The sequence below is a fragment of the Pteropus medius genome, unplaced genomic scaffold, assembly GCF_902729225.1.
Source record: "Pteropus medius unplaced genomic scaffold, Ma_sr-lr_union100, whole genome shotgun sequence".
Classification (NCBI taxonomy): Eukaryota; Metazoa; Chordata; class Mammalia; order Chiroptera; family Pteropodidae; genus Pteropus; species Pteropus medius.
Window position 1 is genome coordinate 1 of NW_024345088.1, and position 20448 is coordinate 20448.

Genomic DNA, 20448 nt, shown 5'->3' on the forward strand with positions numbered 1-20448 from the left:
CTCATGGGGATGATTTAGTCCCAGAGAAACTCATTCATTCACAGTGGGGAAATGAGGCAGAGTCTTTGCAAAGCCATAATAGGTTTTAAAACCCTTGTCATTACAAAACAGTTCTACATTTCTTGAATATTGGATAGTCCCAAATGGGAAATTGATAAAAAGATTGACTGAGCTCTGTATGTGAAAAAAAAATCTCTAAACATTTTTTTGAGGATGACCCACCTCCTACAGTTTATAGGTATCTATTTCTAATTTATGATAGTCAGATAGGGTGGAAAATGGAGAAAGACCTTTGTTTATAATATTTCTTATGGTAGAAAAAATTAAATGTGTTTTTGTAATTTAAATTTCACATAAACGTCAAGGTTTGTAAAATCATAATCCATCGTGTAGCCTTTTGCCAATGTAATGATGCAGTTTTCATTCAAAACTAGATTATAGGAGTCCCCCCATATCCATGGTTTTGCTTTTCAAGGTTTCAGTTACCGTGGACTACTGTGGTCTGAAAATATTAAATGGGAAATTCCAGAAATAAACAATTTATAAGTTTTAAATTGCACCCCATTTTAAGTAGTGTGATCAAATCTCATGCCATCCTACTCTGCGCCCCGCCCCCCAGGATGTGAATCATCCCTTTGTCCACACTGTATGTGCTACCCATTCATTAGTCATTTCTGTTATCTGATCGACAATCACAGCATTGCAGTGCTTGTGTTCAAGTAGCCCTTATTTTACTTAATAATAGCCCCAAAGTACAAGGGTAGTGATGCTGGCAATTTGGATATGCTAAAAAGAAACCATAAAGTCTTCTTTTAAGTGAAAAGGTGAGTAGATTACAATAAGACATTCTGAGAGAGAGGTAAAGAGAGGGAGGGGGAGGGAGAGAGAGAGAGAGAAGAGAGACCACATTCACATATCATTGTTTATTTTATTATTGTTGTTAATCTCTTACTGTGCCTAATTTATAAGTTAAACTTTATCATAGCTTTGTATGCATAGGTCAAAACATAGTATGTACAGGGTTTGTTACTCTCCATGGTTTCAGGCATCCGGTGGGGGTCTGGGGAAACTACTGTTCTATATCCTTATTTAGCATTTGGCATTTTCTGCTCTGGGCACAGAAAATGATAAATTATAATAATTTTGACTGTTTCCATTTGGTCAGTTTAACTAGTTTTGGAGTTTTCTTAAACAAAAGTAAGATGTAATTTGACTTTTCAAAATAAATCTGGGGTATAGCATCTTCATGGATATGATTCATCTGTCATGAGTCAAGAGTTACTCAGTCTTTTTTTATTTTTAGTCCATTATTAAGTTCAGTAATTAGCCAGATTGCTATGTGTTTCCAAATTTTCAGAATAAGGGTATAATCTCACTGAAGATGAATGAATTAGTACTTGACAGAGCTGAAAGTCTTGCCAGTATTTATGTGTATAAGTATGCTATCTGAACCAGAGCAGAACTATTTGCTAATTCTCATGATTATACATGCATATGTGCCTTCTCTCTCTCTCTCTCTCTCTCTCTCTCTCTCTCTCTCTTTATTAGAATTAAAGGATATTGAGGTTATTTTCATTTTAAAGGTATAAGACAGGTAAGTCTTGACCTCAACCTATCCTCATCACTGCCTTGTGTTTATGTCAGACTGTCCAAGAACCAGGGATAGATGGGCCCTATTTGTCTGCGAAATGTCTTCCCTGTCTTATCTTTTACCCCTTTTAACACTCAACATGTTCCTGTGGAAGTAACTATACATTATTCTTGGCATTGAGTTTTCAGGCTGCCCCTCTGAGCTATGCCTAAAGTAGTGTCCCAGTGAGTAATCAGCTCCAACACCTTGGATTAGGAGGAACATGATGCTGCCCCTCCACACCTGCTCCTGTTTGTGCAGCCAGATGGCGTTAGTGCTGGACTGTCAGAAAAATAGCCCGTGAGACTCTGGGATTAGTCCTGTGTAATTGATGCTGCCAAACATACCCACAAATTGTAACACGGAAGGCAGGGACTATCTTCAGAGGCCTGAAGGCATTGAATGACAGTACAGGAACAAGTGTGCAAGGTGTGAACTGCCACTCTTCTGCCAGATCCAGAAGAATGCTCCATGACCTTCATTGTGAATGAAACAGGTGTCAGGTCAGGTCTGCATAGGATTTTGGGAAAATGAGTATGTATACTTAGAAACAAGAGCCTCCTAAGAATGTGATGATGGCCAAACAGGCCAAAGACCTGGGCAGGTTCAACTCTGTCACTGAATCTACTGTTGATGAAGAGGTAGAGGAGACTGAGGCTAGGGAAGTTGCTGACTCGTACGCGCAGGATGCCACAGTGACCGAAAAACAACTGGAGCTCTAGGGCATGAGCTAAAGAAATCTACAAGAGCTGGCTGAACTGGAAGCCAAGAAAGCAAAAATGAAGGAGACCTTGACTGACAACCACTTCAAGTGATCAGGACCTTTTCTCTGAACTCAGACGAGAGACAAACATTTAGATCAGAGGAAGAAGAACTTTTTCTCGATTACATGTACTGATTGATTCCTACCTTTAAACCCAGTAGAAAGCTTTACGTTGCTTTCCATTGATTCTCCTACATTCAGTGAGGTCTTTGAGTCCATCTGACCTGCTTTCTAGAAATGAATTTTTAAAATCTTTACATAGGTCATCTTCTGTCCTATTTTTTGTCTATTTGGTGTAAACTTCAGCTGTGTGGAAACTCTGTGACTAGATCAGTGCTTGAGTGTCTCTAGTTTCTGAAGTAGCTGTTCTTATTCCATCTTTAAAGTTAATAAAATGTGTAAAGATTTTAAAAAAGACAACTATACCAACTATACAATATTTCCCAGCTGTTACTATCTACTGGAGAAGCACACACAAATAACAGTAAATCACCACTCTCTACACTGTTTAGAACATATTAACTTGAATTATGGGAGATCATTATTGTTCAGATTTTATTAAAACTTCGTAGTTATCCCATCATATATTGGAGATGCCAAATATATAAGCCTGAGAATGGTCACCACAGGGTTCCTCACTATCTCGCTCAAGTCTCTACCCTTTACTCAGAATGTGCCTTTCGAACAGCCCCATCTCATCTTCCTCAGCATATGCTTAACATCACAGCACCAAATCACAAACTCCTTTTAAGGCTCAACTCAGGTGTACCATCTTCCATTAGAGTCTCTGATTTCCTTTCTATCTTCCTACTCATGGGAGTTGATGGTACTTTTTTCATTCTTTATCAGGCCCCCACAAACTCCACATGCAGCTTTGTTTGATAGTTAAGTATAGACTCGTGTTTTATCTCCTCTACCACACTAATTTACTTGAGAGCCAGCATCTATAATCTCCCGATGGACCTGTACTGTAAATCCTTTTTTGAAAAGATGGATGAATGTTGAAGAATCATACAAAAGAACAGCTCTTTAGTGAATCAGAACATTGTTGGAAGGCACGAGGCCTTTGTTGATCCCTTTTTTTTTGTTTTAAACAATACTTAGCAGCTATCCCTGGGTACAAATAAGAAAAATTAATTCTGATTGAGTCAGGATAAGGCACTAAGAGTAACTTAGTTATGAATCAGATTGAGGGCTAAGATTCAGTTTACACTAGTGGAGAGAGAATTTATCAAGACTAAAAGACTGGGTTTATCTAATCATTACTAACTATATTAAGTTTGCTTTTTTGATGGGCAGGAGTGGGTGGCTTGAGCCAAGTTAATAAGTGGATTGCTCTTATAGTTGGGAGTTTACCGGGTTCTTAATGAATAAACTCCCAGAAGAATTTACGTACTACTGTAGCAGAATGAATGTCTCTAACCTGAAGGTGGCATCAGATTATTTTCCAGCCTTCAGATTTTTTTTTTTCTGATTGCGCTAATAGCCTTCAGATTTTTGCAAGGCCATGAAAGCACTGATACTATTGATGGTTTTTTGTTTTGTTTTATTTTCTCCCAGGTGATTAATAAACAGAGTCCTGTCGTCACTTAGTTTATAAGTGCCAGGTGTAATCTGGTGGGTAGTTCAACTTCAGTCAGTGTAACTGTAGAATGTTCCATATTTTAGACATAATCCAACTCCCAAGCATTTCTGTTTCAGAAACTAGGACAGCTTCCAAGTTAGTTTTGTGAATGCTTTCATTTCTCCTGCCAGACTCATTAACTCAGCCTGTTCACCTTGGGGAAATTATAGTTTCAGACTTGTACTTTCTGTAAAAATCATCCTCTTAAATGAATGTGAAGGTTGATTTAATTCAGATCATTCAGACTCAAGCTTTTCAATAGTTTATTCTAAAACCTGTTATTGTGAATTTGACCAGCAGAGAATGGTTAAAATGAAGAAGGAAATCATGATCATAACATGCAAATTACCAGCATTAAAAGATGTGGAATTCAATAAATATTTCTATTTTCATATTCCATGTCTCAGATTTTATAGACTCATCAAGCTAAATAATCTCAACCATTTTAGGCCAGTATTTCTTAATTTTTCCTTGTCATATGAATCTTTTTGAGATTATGATGACAGCTGTGGATTCTCTTCTCAGAAGAATATACTTGCACACAAAAGTTTGTATTCAGATTTAAGACAATCTCACTCCTAAAGTCTGTGCATGGATCGTAGGTGAAGAAATACCTGTTCTAGTCCTCAGGGGTCTGGAGAAGTTAAGTGACCCACCCCAAATCACACAGCTTCTGTAGCTGAAAACTTCTGTTAATCTGTTTTTCTTCTTCTACTATTCTGTTCCTTTCTTTAAAATCCATTCTGAATTTACAAAACTTAAAGGAAGGCTAGGGATTTTAAGCCTTAAAATCAACTATTTCAGCTTTGGCATACCCAATGAGGATATTAAAGTGCAGTAACACCCAAAACATTTAAACCATTCACTTAGAACTAAGCACAGTTTTTTATGACTTTCTGTAGTTATTCAAGGGCTAATCCAAGACCCCTAGTTGGTGTAATTACTCCATCAGTTTCTTAAATGGGCTACCTACATCTAAATTCATATCTGTCAATCACTATAGAGCGCTAGTTCTGTTTATTCATCCTGTCTACCTTTCTTTTTCTTGCGCTTCCTAAAGCCACCACCTCCCCCTCCCCCCACCCCCCATCGCTATGCTTGACCTACCAAGCCATTTTGGAGAGGTATCAAGCTGAAAGCATCACAATAAGCATTAGATGCTACTTATTATTTAAATCCAATTTTGTTGTCTCCTAGCAATGTACCTTTCATCACGTTACTAAGTTTCTTTGTATTTCCATATCCTCATCTGTAAAATTGAACCTAGTACCTTTATCTTACAGTCCATCATGTTGTAGGAAATAAATGTAGCACCTAAAGTCAGTTAAGTGACAGTTTTCGCTCTTGCCTGCTGCATTCGTCACATTCTTTATTGGAGTCAGGCAGGTGTCTCCAAGTACTTAGTGCTTAATCCTTTAGTGTTATTTTTGTATCATTTCTTCATCATTAACTGAGTTCCTTCTCTATTTTAGTCACTGATAGGTTGGGTTCGGGGGATGTGTCATGTTTTCTTTTTTCTTTATTCATCATAGTTTCTTTATTGATACCAATATATACAACTTCAGCAGTCTCTTCTATAAAATTTGATTGTTAAATTAACAGAAAGCTATTTATGAAGCTTTTCATAATGAGTTCTCACAGTTTTACATTATTTAGAGGACAGTTATTTTATTTTCAGTGAAGAAACACTTGATGTAAGAGACTCTTCTTTTTGAAGTCCAGATTTCTATCTTCAGAGTGATAGAGAGCAGCTAATAATGTGGCAAAACTCAGCTTCTAATTCAATGCTTCCACAGGCTACGAGCCAGCACTTCACCTGTGATGTGTTGGGGTAGGACTCCTAAACTGGGCAGAAGGAAAGTTTCAGCTCTTAATCGTCTGTCTTGATCATGTTCTTGTCATTTGAAAAAATGATTAGGCATATGCCTAATAGATATAGTTATTCATAAAATATTAATTCTAACATATACATTATAAAATATTAAAATATAGAAGATGAGCTTTTTAAAAGAGAGGGTCTATTATTTTTTTCCTAAGCCCTGGGGGGATTATACGACTGGCATCCTCTTTAGAATCATTCTTTAATCCTTTGGACCTGGCTCAAGTCCCTACTCCTGCTTAATTGCTTGATTGCACCATTTATCTCTACAACTGGATTGTAAACTACCCAAGGTTAGAGACAATGTCTTATCTTTCTTCTGTATCCCACAGCAAGGCCGAGCACAGTTTTTTTTTACATTATAATTATTCAATACTGCATTTACTTGTTGATTAATTTCTTGGGACATTTCCGAGTACTGTTTCAATGATTGTTAATAAAAGGAAAAAAATCCTCAGCCCTATTCTACCTTAGCAATTCTGGGTTTTATTCCTGATATTATTCATCTTGTAGGAGTAAAGATAATCAAGCCCATCTCCATTTATAATTTTGTAGAAATAAATATACTAAGTGTGATGAAATGATTTATTTGGGGCAGGTCGAAAATGGTGCAATCTGTGTCAGTACCCTCATCTGTTTTTGTTTCTTGAGATTTTTGTCTTTTAGTGTCTTATCAAATGGCTGAATGCTAAACCGTAGCATTTTCTTTTTATACTTTATAGTTAATTTGCACTGGTATTATTCATGTTCTCGCTGTTTGGATATATTACTTTATATTTTATATTTTTCTCTGGACCAGTGCTATGTCCTTTGATTTTTAAAACCCTTTTAGATTTTGAAAATTGGTTATTCGCGATTGCATTTAGAAACTCCTCGTAGCTATTTAGTTCTTTGAATATTAAAGGCTTAACATAACCTTGGTCTGTGGCATTCTTATATTGTCATTTTCTCTTTCTTGGTAGAGAAAATGAATCAAGAAAGAAAAAACTAAGAACAGTTTATTGTCAGTTGCATATCAAGGCAACCAAAGAAATGAAAACCAAATACTGGTTTCCAAATTTGTAGTTCATTTGTGTCTCTGCGGATTATGTCATTCCTTCATAAAAGCTACAGTACTCTGTACTTAGTAATAAAATTCACTAAATTAAATCATAGCTATTACCAATTGTAACTTAAAAGTTTTGGAATCTTCATTATTTCATTTGCTTGATAGGTATATTAATCATTTTTTTTCCTTCAAAATTTCAAGGGCTTATAATGGCACATGTTTTTCTTGCTCATGGCTATGCACGTCAGTTGAGATGGCTCCGCCCCACATGTCCCTCCTTCTCCTTGTACTAGCAGCATCCTGGACACATTTTTCCCGGGATGGCAAGAATGTAAGAATACAAGCCAGAGCACTCAACACATTTAAACCTATGCTCATACTGCGTCTGCTAAAATGCCGTTAGCCAACACAAGTCAGTGGCCTAGCCTAACATCAGTGGAACATCAGTGGATAGAGCACATGTATACTCAGTCCCTAACAGGAGGACAAAGGATATGGATATCAAATCCTATGAAAGAAGAGTGAAAAACTGGGGGAAATAATTCAGTCTACCACTGTAGGGAAGCAAACCATTAAAACAATCATTGATTTGCTAATGTAAGTCCTGCGGACTGTAAACATGACAACACTTTTTCTCCATGAGTAACTTACATCTTATTTGACTGTTATTTTGAAGATTCTCCAGTGCTCTGAATTTCTTTCAAGATTGCCCCTTTAATGCAAAGTTATTTTAGTAGAAATGAAAAGAAATGATAATAATATTAATTGCCTTTCATGCTTTGAGAAAGAACTAGAATTCTGATTGATTGAAAAATTTAAGGGAGGGGATTTAAAGGGAATAAGGTAGAAAACTGCCTAAACAAAAATCATTTTTGCTTAGTAAACTGTTAAGAGATAAAAATTAAACACATAGAATTGAAGTGGAGGGAACAGGGTTAAGCTAAATTAACTCATACTAAGAAGGTTGATTTCTGAGACGTAGAAAAACACCTCAAAAAAGGCATTAAAATATCTATTCTCACTTAGACCAGTAGAGAGAAAGTTCAGAATTGGTTATGTAGATTGCTAGGTAATCATAAGATTATATTAAAGTTGGTTTTAATATATTTTATCACTAAGTACAAAAACAAGTTTGTATATTAGTATTAATGCCTACTAAAGCCTGCAGGGGATTAATAGTTTCCTAGAAGCTTTTTTCTCGAAGTGATGCTAAGTGTGGCTGCTTGATTTGTTAATATTTACTGTTTTCTTTATTGCTTATATTTATCCTTGAATAGAAAGAATCTTTGTATTTTGCAAATGACCTTTTACAACCTACATTGGTAATATTTCATAGAAGACACACAGAATTCACTTCATTTGAACAGGATAGAATGATATGAAACTCAAAGGAAATGGTGCTTTATTATGGTGTGTGTTATTACAGTCATACCTCCTTTAAAGGTATGAACAAGGAAACTAAAGGAGATGTGTATTGCAAAGCTGTGCAATATTGGGTGTAACCTACTCTACTTTTTTTGTCATGGAATTGAAAGTTTATTTTATCTCTGGTAGATGTACTTGGATTTACAAAACAAATGTATTCATGGAGAATTTATAGCTTTCTTTAAAGAAAGGACACCCTTATTATGCCTGATCCTCTTTAGCTTTCAGAATTATGAAGTTTCATGTAAGGATCCTTATGTCACTATTACTTTATCTCTAGTACATTCTTCTCCATTTTCCCCATTACTATATTGTATCATTCATTGATGGGGAAGGGATTATGTCTCATCTTCTTTTCTGGTGTATTTCTCCTCAGCAATTTAAAAGATATATAAGCCCTATTTTATTCCTTATATTGAAGAAACATATTCAGTTGAATATGCAGATTTCTTGTTTTGGGTTTATTTTGGTGGTGTATGAAAACTTGATTTTTTTTTAACATCTTTTTTTTTTCCTTTTAGCCTGAAAATGAAATTTCTTCAGACTGTAATCATGTAAGTATGAATTTTCCATAATTCACCATATGTGCTTTATATATATGATGACAAATTTTGGGATGCTTTTCCTGTTTTGGGAAGCATTATAGTTTTTTTTTTAGATTCTCTTATTCTTAAAAAGAGGACGATAAACCTTGTTTACGGGCCACGATAAATCTACAGATATCCTTCCACTGTAGAAACCGGTAGGTTCTACCAAATATTTCTGTATTTAAGCTTAAATTTTTCTTTAGTTACGGCTGCCATATGAAAATAATCGTTTCTGTGCTTATCAGGTTTACAGTTTTAGACTTCTGTACTTTAAAATTGTTTCAGTTAGTTATCATATAGTCATCTGGTAGTTGCAGCAGTGACTATAGGTCCCTCAAAGCCTAAAATATTTCTTTTCTGGCCCTTTTCAGAAAAAGTTTGCTAACCTCTGCCCCCGCCTATGGATAGGAATATAAATAAGAAAAACGTCTTTATAAAGCAGTCAGCTTAAAATGCATTTATGCTTTGGCCTAACATTTCTACTTCTAGAAATTTATGTGTACTTAATAGATTAAAATGTGTCCATAAAAGGATATTGGTTGTGGCATTATTTATAAAGCAAAAGATTGAGAGGGGGGGAATCTCAAAATTCATCATTAGACCAAATCTGACAGAGGGGAAGCCCAAAAAGAAGCTGCTCTGTGCCTTAGAACCTCAAAGGGCTGGAGAATAGTAAAGATATGAAAGGAAAATGGGGAGCAATAGTATGCAGAAAACAAAAGAATGGATATCATAAAAAAGACAAGATTAGGACACAGACACAGAGGAAAGAACTTGTGAAGACACAAGGAGATGGCCACCTACAAGCCAGGGAGAGGGGCCTCAGAAGACATCAGGACTGTCAGCACCTTGATCTCACACTTCTAGCCTCCAGCATTGTGAGAAAGTAAATTTCTGTTGTTTAAGCCATTCAGTATGTGGTATTTCTCTATGAGAACCCCAGCAATCTAATACATGTGGCTTGGTGTTAAATTTTTCCTATTAAAGGTAATGGAACAAATATTAAATTGAATAGCTTTCCACCTAGTAGGGAGTTCAGGAATGAATTAATGTCATTAAACAAGAGATAAGATAGTTATGAACGATTTTTTGGCCAGTGAAATTGACATTACCGATGCAGTGGACAAATTCCTAGAAAAACAAACTTTCCAAAACTAACACAAGAAGTAGAAAATCTGAATAACCTTATGTTTATTTAAAAAATTGAATCTAAATAGAAATCTTCCCATTTAATTCAATTCTAGTTGTGCGAGCTTTTATTATGGGAAATTTTCTAACGTTCATAATTGGACTGAAGGTTGCAGGGTAGTAAGTTAATATACAAAAATAAGTTACATTCCTGTTGACCATCAATGAATAATTTAAAATGAAATTAAGAAAATAATTTCATTTACATTAGCTTCAAAAAGATTTAAATACTTAGGAATAAATGTAACAAAAGGAATGTCGAGTTTACCATATGGTGTTAAGGGTTTTAAAGGAATGAAGATATACCTGGAAACTAGACTCTGAGCTTCATAAAATTAATCTCTGAAAGTGCCTTTGATTGTGCAATCTACAACTAAACCCACCAGATCTGAGCTTCTGAGTTAGACTTTTTGGTTCAAGCAGAATTTAAGTTATACTCTCTATTTATATTTTCTCTGAAAACTTCACCAGGGATTTTAGTTCTAAATTTTTTTTCTTAAAAAAAAATTGTCCTTAAGTAAAAAAAGAAAAAAAGTGTGTCTAAATGGTTGTTTTGTCTGCACATTTGTTTCCTTTTATCTTTAAATGCAGTGACATTTTATCTTTTCTGTACATTAACCGAAGTGTGAATATGCTTTAACCAACTAGGTACAATGAACTTTTATCATTTATTTTTATCATAATTTATAATAAATCATGTTTATTATAACTGATGGTAAATTTCACACTAACTAGATTTTCATTTGTTTGTTTTTTCTCTTGTACTTAGTTGTTGTGGAATTATAAGCTGAACCTAACTACAGATCCCAAATTCGAATCTGTAGCCAGAGAGGTTTGCAAATCTACCATTTCAGAGGTAGGTTGTGAAAGAATTTTGTGGGTCTTTAATGGCATAGAAGAGAAAATTACATCTCTTTACCAGACCAGTCATTAAGGGAGCAACAACTCACTTAGTTACTTTACTTTTCTTGGTTTTCACATCTGTATTGGTTGAGATGGAGGCCAACGGGGATGTAATTAGATTTCTTTTTGTTAACATTCACCTAGACTTACAGTAGGATGCATTGATTCAGACAAATTGATAATCAGGCTCTGTTGGTCCCCAACCAGAGAATACAACTGCTTCTGTCATCAGTGCGACTCTCACACATTTCACAATCTGCCTATGTCTGAGGCATGTCAAAATGGTTTCCCCAGGGGGCTTAGAAACATTTCTAAGTGTTCTGGCTATGCAGTTGGATCAATTGAACCACAGAGGTATATGCTTCAAATAATAGGAATTAGCATTAAAATGATATGAAAAAGATTGTTATGTGTGTTGTGTTATAATTAGATGTTGAGTATAAAGACAAAAATAATTAATGAAAATGTGTAGCATTGTATGGATGCAAATTGGAATTTTTCAGTTATTTTCTTGGCTTAGTGTAAACAACAAATATTAGTGAAAACTGTGGTATTGAAAATTTTATTGTTTTTTATTTTTTGTAATCAGTGATAGAAATTCCAGACAGCCAGAGATTTCTACATACTAAAGTGTAGGAATTATAAAGCAAACAGTTGCTATTTTTACATCGCAAAGTTAATAATCATAGATCCTGCAACATCTGCATCTGTCTTCAGACTACCCTATCTGATGACGTGAGGACCACTTTCTGCTGAACTCTTAAGGAAGACCCTACCCTAACCATATAAGCCCTCAGCTTGTGTTCCTCACTTACGTCATTCTGGGATCTTGTAGAACCTGTTTTCTTTGTCAAATGTTCTAATCTTGTATCAGATATGTTTTATTCTTTTATAGCATTGACCCTTCATATTTACCTTGGAGCCTCACAGTAGAATAGCATGTCTTTGAAACACTGAGCGTTAGCTTCTAGCTTCAGTATCCTGCTCCTCAAACTCCCTTAGCTAGCTATATAACTAGGTATACATACCAATTTGATGCTATGTGGAAAATTTAGCTCAGAATATATGCAGATTCATCACAGTAATTTCACTCTTTGCTGGCTTATTTTATATATATAATAAATAAGCTGGCTTCCTTGTAACATATATGTAGTGATGGGCCTCATGTAACCTTTTGGGGTGCTGTGGTTCTCTAAAAGATTCAAGTAACAAGGGCACTTCTTGCTTCCTAGAGGGTCAGGAAAATTAAATATCAGGAAGAACATAGTTGCCAACAAGACATTTTATTCTCTATCTCCTTCCTATCTTCTTTTTTAATTTTGGAATCCTACTTCCAAGGCTAAAACAACATCACAAGAATATCTGTAAATCAAACTTATTTACTCTCTATGATTGAGCCAAATTCTGCCTGTTTTCCTCCTGCTTCATGTCAAAAATAGAATGAATCTTCTCCCCAGCCACTTCAGAGTTTACGCCCATTTATAAATATGTTGATGGTTTAATGCTGTTTTTTGCCGTTAACCTTGGAAATTTTCCTTCTGTCATATTAAATTTCTGTCCAATAGAGTAGTTGAAAAAAAGCATAAACTTCTAAATCAAACACATCCTATTGTAATTGGTGAACTGAAATACAGAATAGGTACTACATCTGTGTTTTTCAGTAAGTGATTAAAGGTACACATACATTTAACTTCTTATTGTTGCTGCAGTTCAAGTTGTGCTATTTGTTTTTCTTCAGATTTTTAAACTGTTGATTGCCCAGTATTAAAGCCTATGTGAATACTTCTACTTCATTAAATTTTCAAACCCAGATGTCTGCCACTAATCCAGATTTTGTTTGTTTGTTTTTGTCTTTTGTTTTTGTTTTTGACACATGATTTTTTCAGTGATTGAATTACAAGTGCTGAGACTTTCAAGGAGCTGTTTCTTTCACTTTAGTAACTCTGTTTTGCTAAAAAAAAAAAAAGAAAGAAAGAAAGAAAGAAAAAACCCACATTTCCTGGAAATATATTCATTGCCCTCTTTTTAGGCATCACAAAAAAAGAGCTGAAAGAATTGCATTCCTCTTGACTGTTGAAGATCCATGTGCCTCTTAAAGCCAGTGTGAGACTATTTTTACTTAAATTCCAACGTCTGTTTCTTTAAAAGTAAACACAATTTTCTGTCTTGAACTGAGTCTTTGACGTGGTGGGAGCTAGACAAGAGACCCCGTGGCCTATAGGATGTGTGCGGTGTGTCATGCACCCAGCACCTTTTGGAAAAGGAGGTTGTATTTATTTTGCCCTGTGTGCACGTTTATGATAGGTGGTATAATAGTCGAGAATGGTCTCTGTTGGTTTCAAAAAACCTATAAAACAATACCTTTTCATTTGTATTCAAAATAAACATTTACGTTTGGCTCCTTTCTCTTGGCAAAACTGCCATTTTTGTTTGTTTTTAATTTCTCCAAATGCAATAGGCTTTTTCCAAACAACCTTCTTTGCTTTATAATTCAAGCTTATAACCCTATGAATAGATTTCACTTTTTATTCCTGAATTTTAGCATCTTGGGGCTGGTTTGCTTCATTAGCGCTTGTGGTCTATAGCATGCACTTTGCAGAAACGCTAATCATGTGGGATCACAATGTGCTTGATCCACTAGATCATGTGTCTAAACCATCCAAATTAGATTTGCAGTGACCTTCTCCTTCTCAAACTTCTTGCCAGACTGCACTGAACATTATTTTAAACATGATTCTGTTCCAGACCACAGTGGTAAAGCTGGGATTCTAGTAAATTCAGAAACGCATGTCCAAAGTCATAGTTAAGTCAGAACACATTAATGTCATGTCAAGAAGTAATATTATGTCTTTCCTCCTTCCTCCCCTTGGCTACTAGGTTTATCTAGCAATAATAGTTTGCTTTGTAGTTGGCTAAGGACTGTAACTAAATTTCACTTCTGAACCTGTTTTCCAGACCTGTTCCCTAGATTAATCTCCTCACTGTCCATAGCATTCTCTGCATGGATAAAGGGACTTCTCAGTAGAACCGTTTAGAATGATAGAACTATTCTAAAATTGTAGATATTAAAAGCTCTGTTTAATTATATCTCAATAAAGCTGAAGTTTTTAACAGCTCTTTTTGCTCCATTTGGACATGAGTTCTAACTGGCATTTGTAATGTAGGTGTTTTCTTGCAAAACACTAATCATGTATTTCCTAGAGGGCACAGCAATCTGAGTAGGCATGACACTATCAAGAAAATATCAGACGTTCTCTCTTTTGTAAGGGTTATTTGTTGCGAGACTAGAATAGTTGTGTAAAACAATCACTTTCTTTTGAGCAGATTAAAGAATGTGCTGATGAACCAGTAGGAAAAGGTTACTTGGTTTCCTGCTTGGTGGATCACCGAGGCAACATCACTGAGTACCAGTGTCACCAATATATCACCAAGATGACGGCCATCATTTTCAGTGATTACCGTCTAATCTGTGGCTTCATGGATGACTGCAAAAATGACATCAACATTCTGAAATGTGGCAGCATTCGGCTTGGAGAAAAGGTATTCACTACACTGGCTTCACCAAAGGTGTCTTACAAACTTGATAAATGAAAAAGCTTTGTATAACTGGCATGGGAAAATTTAGTTCTGGAGGTGGCCTTAAAGTTGAGGTCCAGATGGCCCAAGATCTAAGGCTACTTGACCTGTGAATGCATCTCGTCTATCTGTCACAAAATGTTTCAAGATAGTGCGGAGAAGTAGAGGAATTAATACCTGCTAAGTGTAGTGTTATCTCAAAATACTAAACTATTTGTTGTTTACCTGTAATGTTCTTCTGACAAAGCATTTTATAGTCTCATGGGAATAGTAGTTGGGTTAGGAGAGACTTGAGTTCTCAAACATTTCTCTGCATATAACTCACTGTTTCCATAAAAAAAAAAAAGTCACTTAGCACACCAGTACAAAAGAAGATATTTAAATATTAGAAAATTTTAAGATATGTGAAAGTACTTCTAACTTGTCAGAAGAAAGGCACTCTATAAATGTGATGTATAATTTTCAGCTCAGAAGAACTAGTTTTAGTAAAGACAGGAAAGAAAATAACTAGCTAGCTAGTTTCTTCTTCTCTAATTACATCTGATCTTATTTTACTCTGTTGTCCAGAAGATCACAATGGAGGTTTGACCAGGTTTATTCTGAATTTGTTTGCTCAGCAAAAATGAAAAACTCTTGAAGAGTAACAGATGCCAGTGGGAGAGATAGTATGGGACCTACGTAGACATCAGCTATTATTTACTGCTGCTCATTGATCTGTTAGGAAATATAACAGAAAATAAAATCCATTTGTCTCTTTGCCCCTATATGTTCATTGCACCATGCTTTGTAGTCTTCTGTCATGGTGTTATATGCTGGAACCATACACACCAGTTCAAGCGAGGGTTTTAGTGCTGGTTATTGTCTGTCACCAAATACCTTTCGTTGATACCAACACAGGGCTCTGGCACTTTCACAGGGCACCTCCGAGTCTATCTTGAGAGCATGACGAACTTGGCATACTGCTTTCAGGCAGCTAAAAAAAGGGCCAGTTTTAATAATAAAGAAGACAGATTTTTTTCTTTCCAGCAGACTCTAGAAATGGCACAAAAGCATTTAAGTCACCTTAAAGTTCCTCTGACATATTTAGTGTTGGAGATTATATCCAGTTGCAAACCTCACTCTTAAAAATCTTAACATAAGTGTTAGATGCATTTTCAGGAATTAGTGATAACATATTTCATATTCGTGATTAGTGGTCCACACTTTAGAGTGGACCATTACAATTCACCTCTGTTGACAACCCAGATAATTTTTGATTAGCTTCCCACTGGCAATCTGATTTGTCAATATAAAACCTGCTTCCAGCGGTTATGTGTGAGTTACTAAGTCTGCAGTGACTAACATAATTGCGGAAAATAGTAGTGCTAGAGCCAAAAGACAGGATTGTTTTCTGCATTGTTAAAATAACCAAAAAAAAACTGTTTCTGTGGACCACCAACGTGCATATTTTGGTAATTTTTGTTTTTTGCTATACCTACCAATTAGGTGAATTTCTGTGTACACCAGGGCCCCCAACCCTCGCATCAAAGGCTCTTGTATTTTGGGGACAGTGAGATGACTCATGCCTGTGGTTATGAAAAGCACGTTCCTTCCTATGTAATCTGCTCTGGGACTACAGCTGAGTTTAAAAATGAGGAGGCATGTCCTCAGCCCTACTTTGCCTTTTCCAAATACAGTTTACTTCTCTGAAGCCAGTTTTATAGAAATGAAAATTATCCTGAAAATTAATGAGTTTTTGACCACAGAAAAGAATATGCTCATCAATTTCAAATTTGTTGCTGCTGAAGCTTGCAAACTCCTCTGTAATTTTATTTTCTTGTCGATAATGTCGATAATGAACTGATCTCCAAAGATCAAAGGAGAAGGGATCGTGGCTAACCTGTTTGTACCCTCTGTATGAACATGTAAATGTCATGATTTCAAAACTATAATGATTTCTTTCAAAATGTTACTATGTATAAATTTTATAACAAAGACTATATATTAATATGTTCTTTAGAATCTTCTAAGGAAATATTGTCATAATGAAAGGCCAGGTCTCCAGAAGTAAAACTGTAAGTGATTTACATCCTCTGAATAGAAAATAGAATGTGGCATCCAGTGCAGGAACTTAATGTGCACGTGTGCCACGTTATTTCTCCTTCGTACTTTTCACTCAGTAGTTATGTCATTTTATCATTTCATGCTTTTAACCAGCTACTTTGAATAATTCGGACATCCTTCTTCTCTCTTTATTTAGTGAGGTAGATCACAGAAGACCCAAAAATGTTAAAATACAGAATTTGTAACAGAGATGAAAACTGAGTTCTTGCCTCCCTTTTTGAGATTAGTGTTATCCTTCTCTGTTCTTAAAATTAAAGCAGGTCAGAGGGGAGAGACGGACAATAGGGTGTATGGAGAAGAAAAAACCTTTCTTATCGAACTACTAAAAACTAAACAGGACACTAGCAATAGTTTTAAAACACATTTATCTCACCACAATAGAATTTTTAAAACTCATTGTAAATCCATTTAAAGGATCATTTCTTATTCATATGTCAAGCCTATGCATTAGTAACTTTTTTTGACCTAAATAATTTTATTTTCTTGTCGATAATGTACGAGTGTATAGTTCACCTTCCTTGCTTTTATTCATATTCAGTAATTAGCCGTCTGGTTTTATTTGTCAAATATTTGCATACATTTCAGTTATATGACTCAGATGGGCTGAAATAAAAAGCTCAGACTCTGGGGAACTGAGAATTCCTGAAATATCTTTATTTGAAAAAATTAAAGTTACAATGAATGAAAACGTCTAATGGAGGTGACGTTATGGCCCAGTACCAATATGTGGTACTACAATTAAAATTAAACCTCACATTCTTTAGGGAATGCCAAACCATGGTGATGCTGCCTTAAATTCAATAAGAAGGAAATGAAACCATTAAGAAATATAATAGCCCTAGTTAATCTTACTGGCAGCGCATTTAAAACAGTTAAAAACTCAAAGTATGTAGGGAAGTGCTATGACTCATTACATAGAAGTCATTTCTTTACCCTGTGATGCCGGGACTAAAGGCTGAATCTAAATCAAGATTTGATGATCATGCTATTATTTTCAACCTCTTTTATATAATTAAGACCTAATTGCTAGCAACGATCTAAGAAAGTTATTACGGGCTACTAAAATTTGGTATAGGATATTGTTTTATAACATAAAATGTTTATAATTTTCATATTCTATAAGTAATAAGTGACTGATATGTTTCTGTCCAAATCTTTGTTATCATAGGCTTGTTTTTCCTTTGGGAAGTGGAACTGGGTAGGCCTTGCCTAAGTAGGTCATAAACTTGAGTGTCACACAAATTAGGAAGAAAAAAATAAGCCTAACTTTGAATTTCTGGGGTTTGTGTCCTCTTTTCCTCTTTTCTCTGTCATTATTTTTTTTGTCACTTGTCCTTCAGTTTAGATATCTGTTCAGAATTACTCTCCAAAAAAACTTTTTGGTCATCTGCAGTTTTGGAGCATTAGATAGAATCATATAGCTAATGAGAAAGGTTAAGGTGCAGATAGAGAAAAGGAAGACAGAAGCATCTGCTAGTATGCTATGCTTCTTAATATTTTTTGGGTCAGCAAACCTTTTAAAATTTAATGAAACATATGAACCTTCCTTGGAAAAAATATACAAAAGCTACATACAAATTATTTGAAACTCACTGTGTTGAGAGTTTTAAAATATTAAATATTAAAATATACATAGAATCCAAAGTCTAGAAAAATAAACAATGGACTCGTAGCTGGGCTTCTTACATCCTGCAGCTTGGATGAGTTGATACACTCGTCTAGGCCTGTGTTTGCTCATCAATAGGTACACAGCTCTTACCCCTCTTCTCAGCTATAGTAGGAGAGAATGTGAAAATATTCATGGAAATACTTGGGAAGTGGTGTGTTATAGAACAAATTCTATTAACAAAATTTTTTTTAAACTGTACATTTTTTGTTGAATTTAAATTTTGCTTAAAGTATATGTTTCTCTATCTGGTTTTAGGAATCTTTTTATTATATACGGATTATTTCATAGACGTATTTTACTATAACAGAATTTTATGTGTTTGTTTAAATAAATGATAACACTATATTTTCTGCTTCTTTGGTTTGCTGTATTAATGATTATGCCTCTCAAGTTATTGAAACAGGTTTTCTGAGTAAAGAAGATTAGGGCTCTTGAATAGAAACTATGTAGGGGAAGTTTCTCATTTTGAATGAATGAATTCTTGTGGTTGCTATGGGGATGGTGCAGTGTACAATTAAAGGTAATTGGATGGTTTTAGGAAAGCTGTCCAAAGCAGTTTGTATAAATGATAGTAATCTCATTAAAATCACATCAAGATAAATCTAAAATGTTAGAGTGAATATTATACTACAGATTGTACATATTGAGGTCTTCGTAGACAGTATAGAATAGAAAAAAGGAGAAAGAGACTAATATCTTTCTCAGTCGATTTTTTAGTTTGTTGTTTTTTAACCTGACTAAAAGCACTATTATTTGAGAAAATACCTAGCCCATAAAGATAAATGAACAGAGATTTCTGCGATATTATTTCAGTATCGACATGAGCTATGATCAGAGCATAGGGCTGATGTAATTCCTTTAAATTTTTCTGATATTTTAAACTTTAAAAACTCAGGTTTTTATTTCTACTGGTAACTAAACTATACTTAATTTCCCAGGATTTCTATTTTCATTTTTAATATGCAAGTATTATATATTGCAACCAAAGATTATTGAGGACATTTTCTATAACTTCCATAGTATGGTTTATTCCAACCTGATTTCTCAGTAGACTGTCAACAAGCTAGCTATATGTTGTCTTTTTTTTTTTTTTTTTTAACTAAATGATGTTTATTTGAAACTCACTGTGTTGAAAGTTTTAAAATATTAGTATTCTTACTGTTTTAGGATGCACATTCACAAGGCGAAGTGGTCTCATGCTTGGAGAAAGGCCTGGTGAAGGAAGCAGAAGAAAGAGATCCCAAGATTCAAGTCTCTGAACACTGCAAGAAAGCCATTCTCCGGGTGGCCGAGCTGTCCTCAGATGACTTTCATTTAGACCGGCATTTATATTTTGCTTGCCGAGATGATCGGGAGCGTTTTTGTGAAAATGTGAGTCAGCTCAGAAACTGTTCTTTTCTTCTTTTCATTTTAAATATTTTAAAATACTCTTTCAAAAATAAAATAAACTAACATAAACCTCCCATGCAGGAAAGCCACTGGAAATGGGAGGTGGAGTTGGTCTCAGGATAACAGAAAATGATACCGGATGCTCGGCTTTGATTTAACATCTAGTTAACAGTTGGCTTCTGACAACTTCTGCACATCATTTTTTCTACTTTATCTAAATTATCAATTTCAGTTCTTCTCTGTTTGTATTATATTTATTTTACCAGGGAATCCTATTCACATTTATTTCATGGCTAAAACTTTGCCATGTTACATATTTATATTTATATGTTTTTGGCTAAGATGAAAAAAGCAAGTGGCCAGCTTTTAAAACCAAATCCTTGATAACTACTCACAGACCCAATAGAACAACTTTCTAACACTTTATTATTTTTTGTATTATTTATTTATTATAACTATCCTAAAAGGTGTGAGGTGATCATTTCATCGTGATTGTGATTTGCTTGTCCCGGATGATTAGTGATGTTAGCACTTTTTCATATACTTACTGGCTATTTGTATATCTTTGTTAGAAAAATGTCTTTTCAGATCCTTTGGCCATTTTTCAAATCAGGTCATTCATTTTTTTTGCTTTTGAGTTATATGAGTTCCTTTTATTTTTTTT

General features: G+C 34.9%; 1 protein-coding gene, 1 long non-coding RNA gene and 1 pseudogene across 2 annotated transcripts in view; all 3 read left to right on the forward strand.

Annotated features, from left to right (window-relative positions):
* Positions 1–682: 682 nt before the first annotated feature.
* On the forward strand, positions 683–7835 carry LOC120611002 (uncharacterized). Its single transcript, XR_005655053.1, has 2 exons — positions 683–824; positions 7146–7835. It is a non-coding gene; the product is annotated as an uncharacterized LOC120611002 (long non-coding RNA).
* LOC120611001 (UPF0428 protein CXorf56 homolog) lies at positions 1796–2858 on the forward strand (annotated as a pseudogene).
* A 766-nt stretch (positions 7836–8601) lies between the features above and the next one.
* GLG1 (golgi glycoprotein 1) overlaps positions 8602–20448 on the forward strand; it is a 44999-nt gene continuing 33152 nt past the window's right edge. Inside the window, exons 1-5 of the mRNA XM_039873319.1 lie at positions 8602–8613; positions 8891–8923; positions 10914–11000; positions 14372–14587; positions 19563–19766. Of these exons, the coding sequence (XP_039729253.1) occupies positions 8602–8613; positions 8891–8923; positions 10914–11000; positions 14372–14587; positions 19563–19766 (552 nt within the window). The remainder of the gene's footprint in view (positions 8614–8890; positions 8924–10913; positions 11001–14371; positions 14588–19562; positions 19767–20448) is intronic.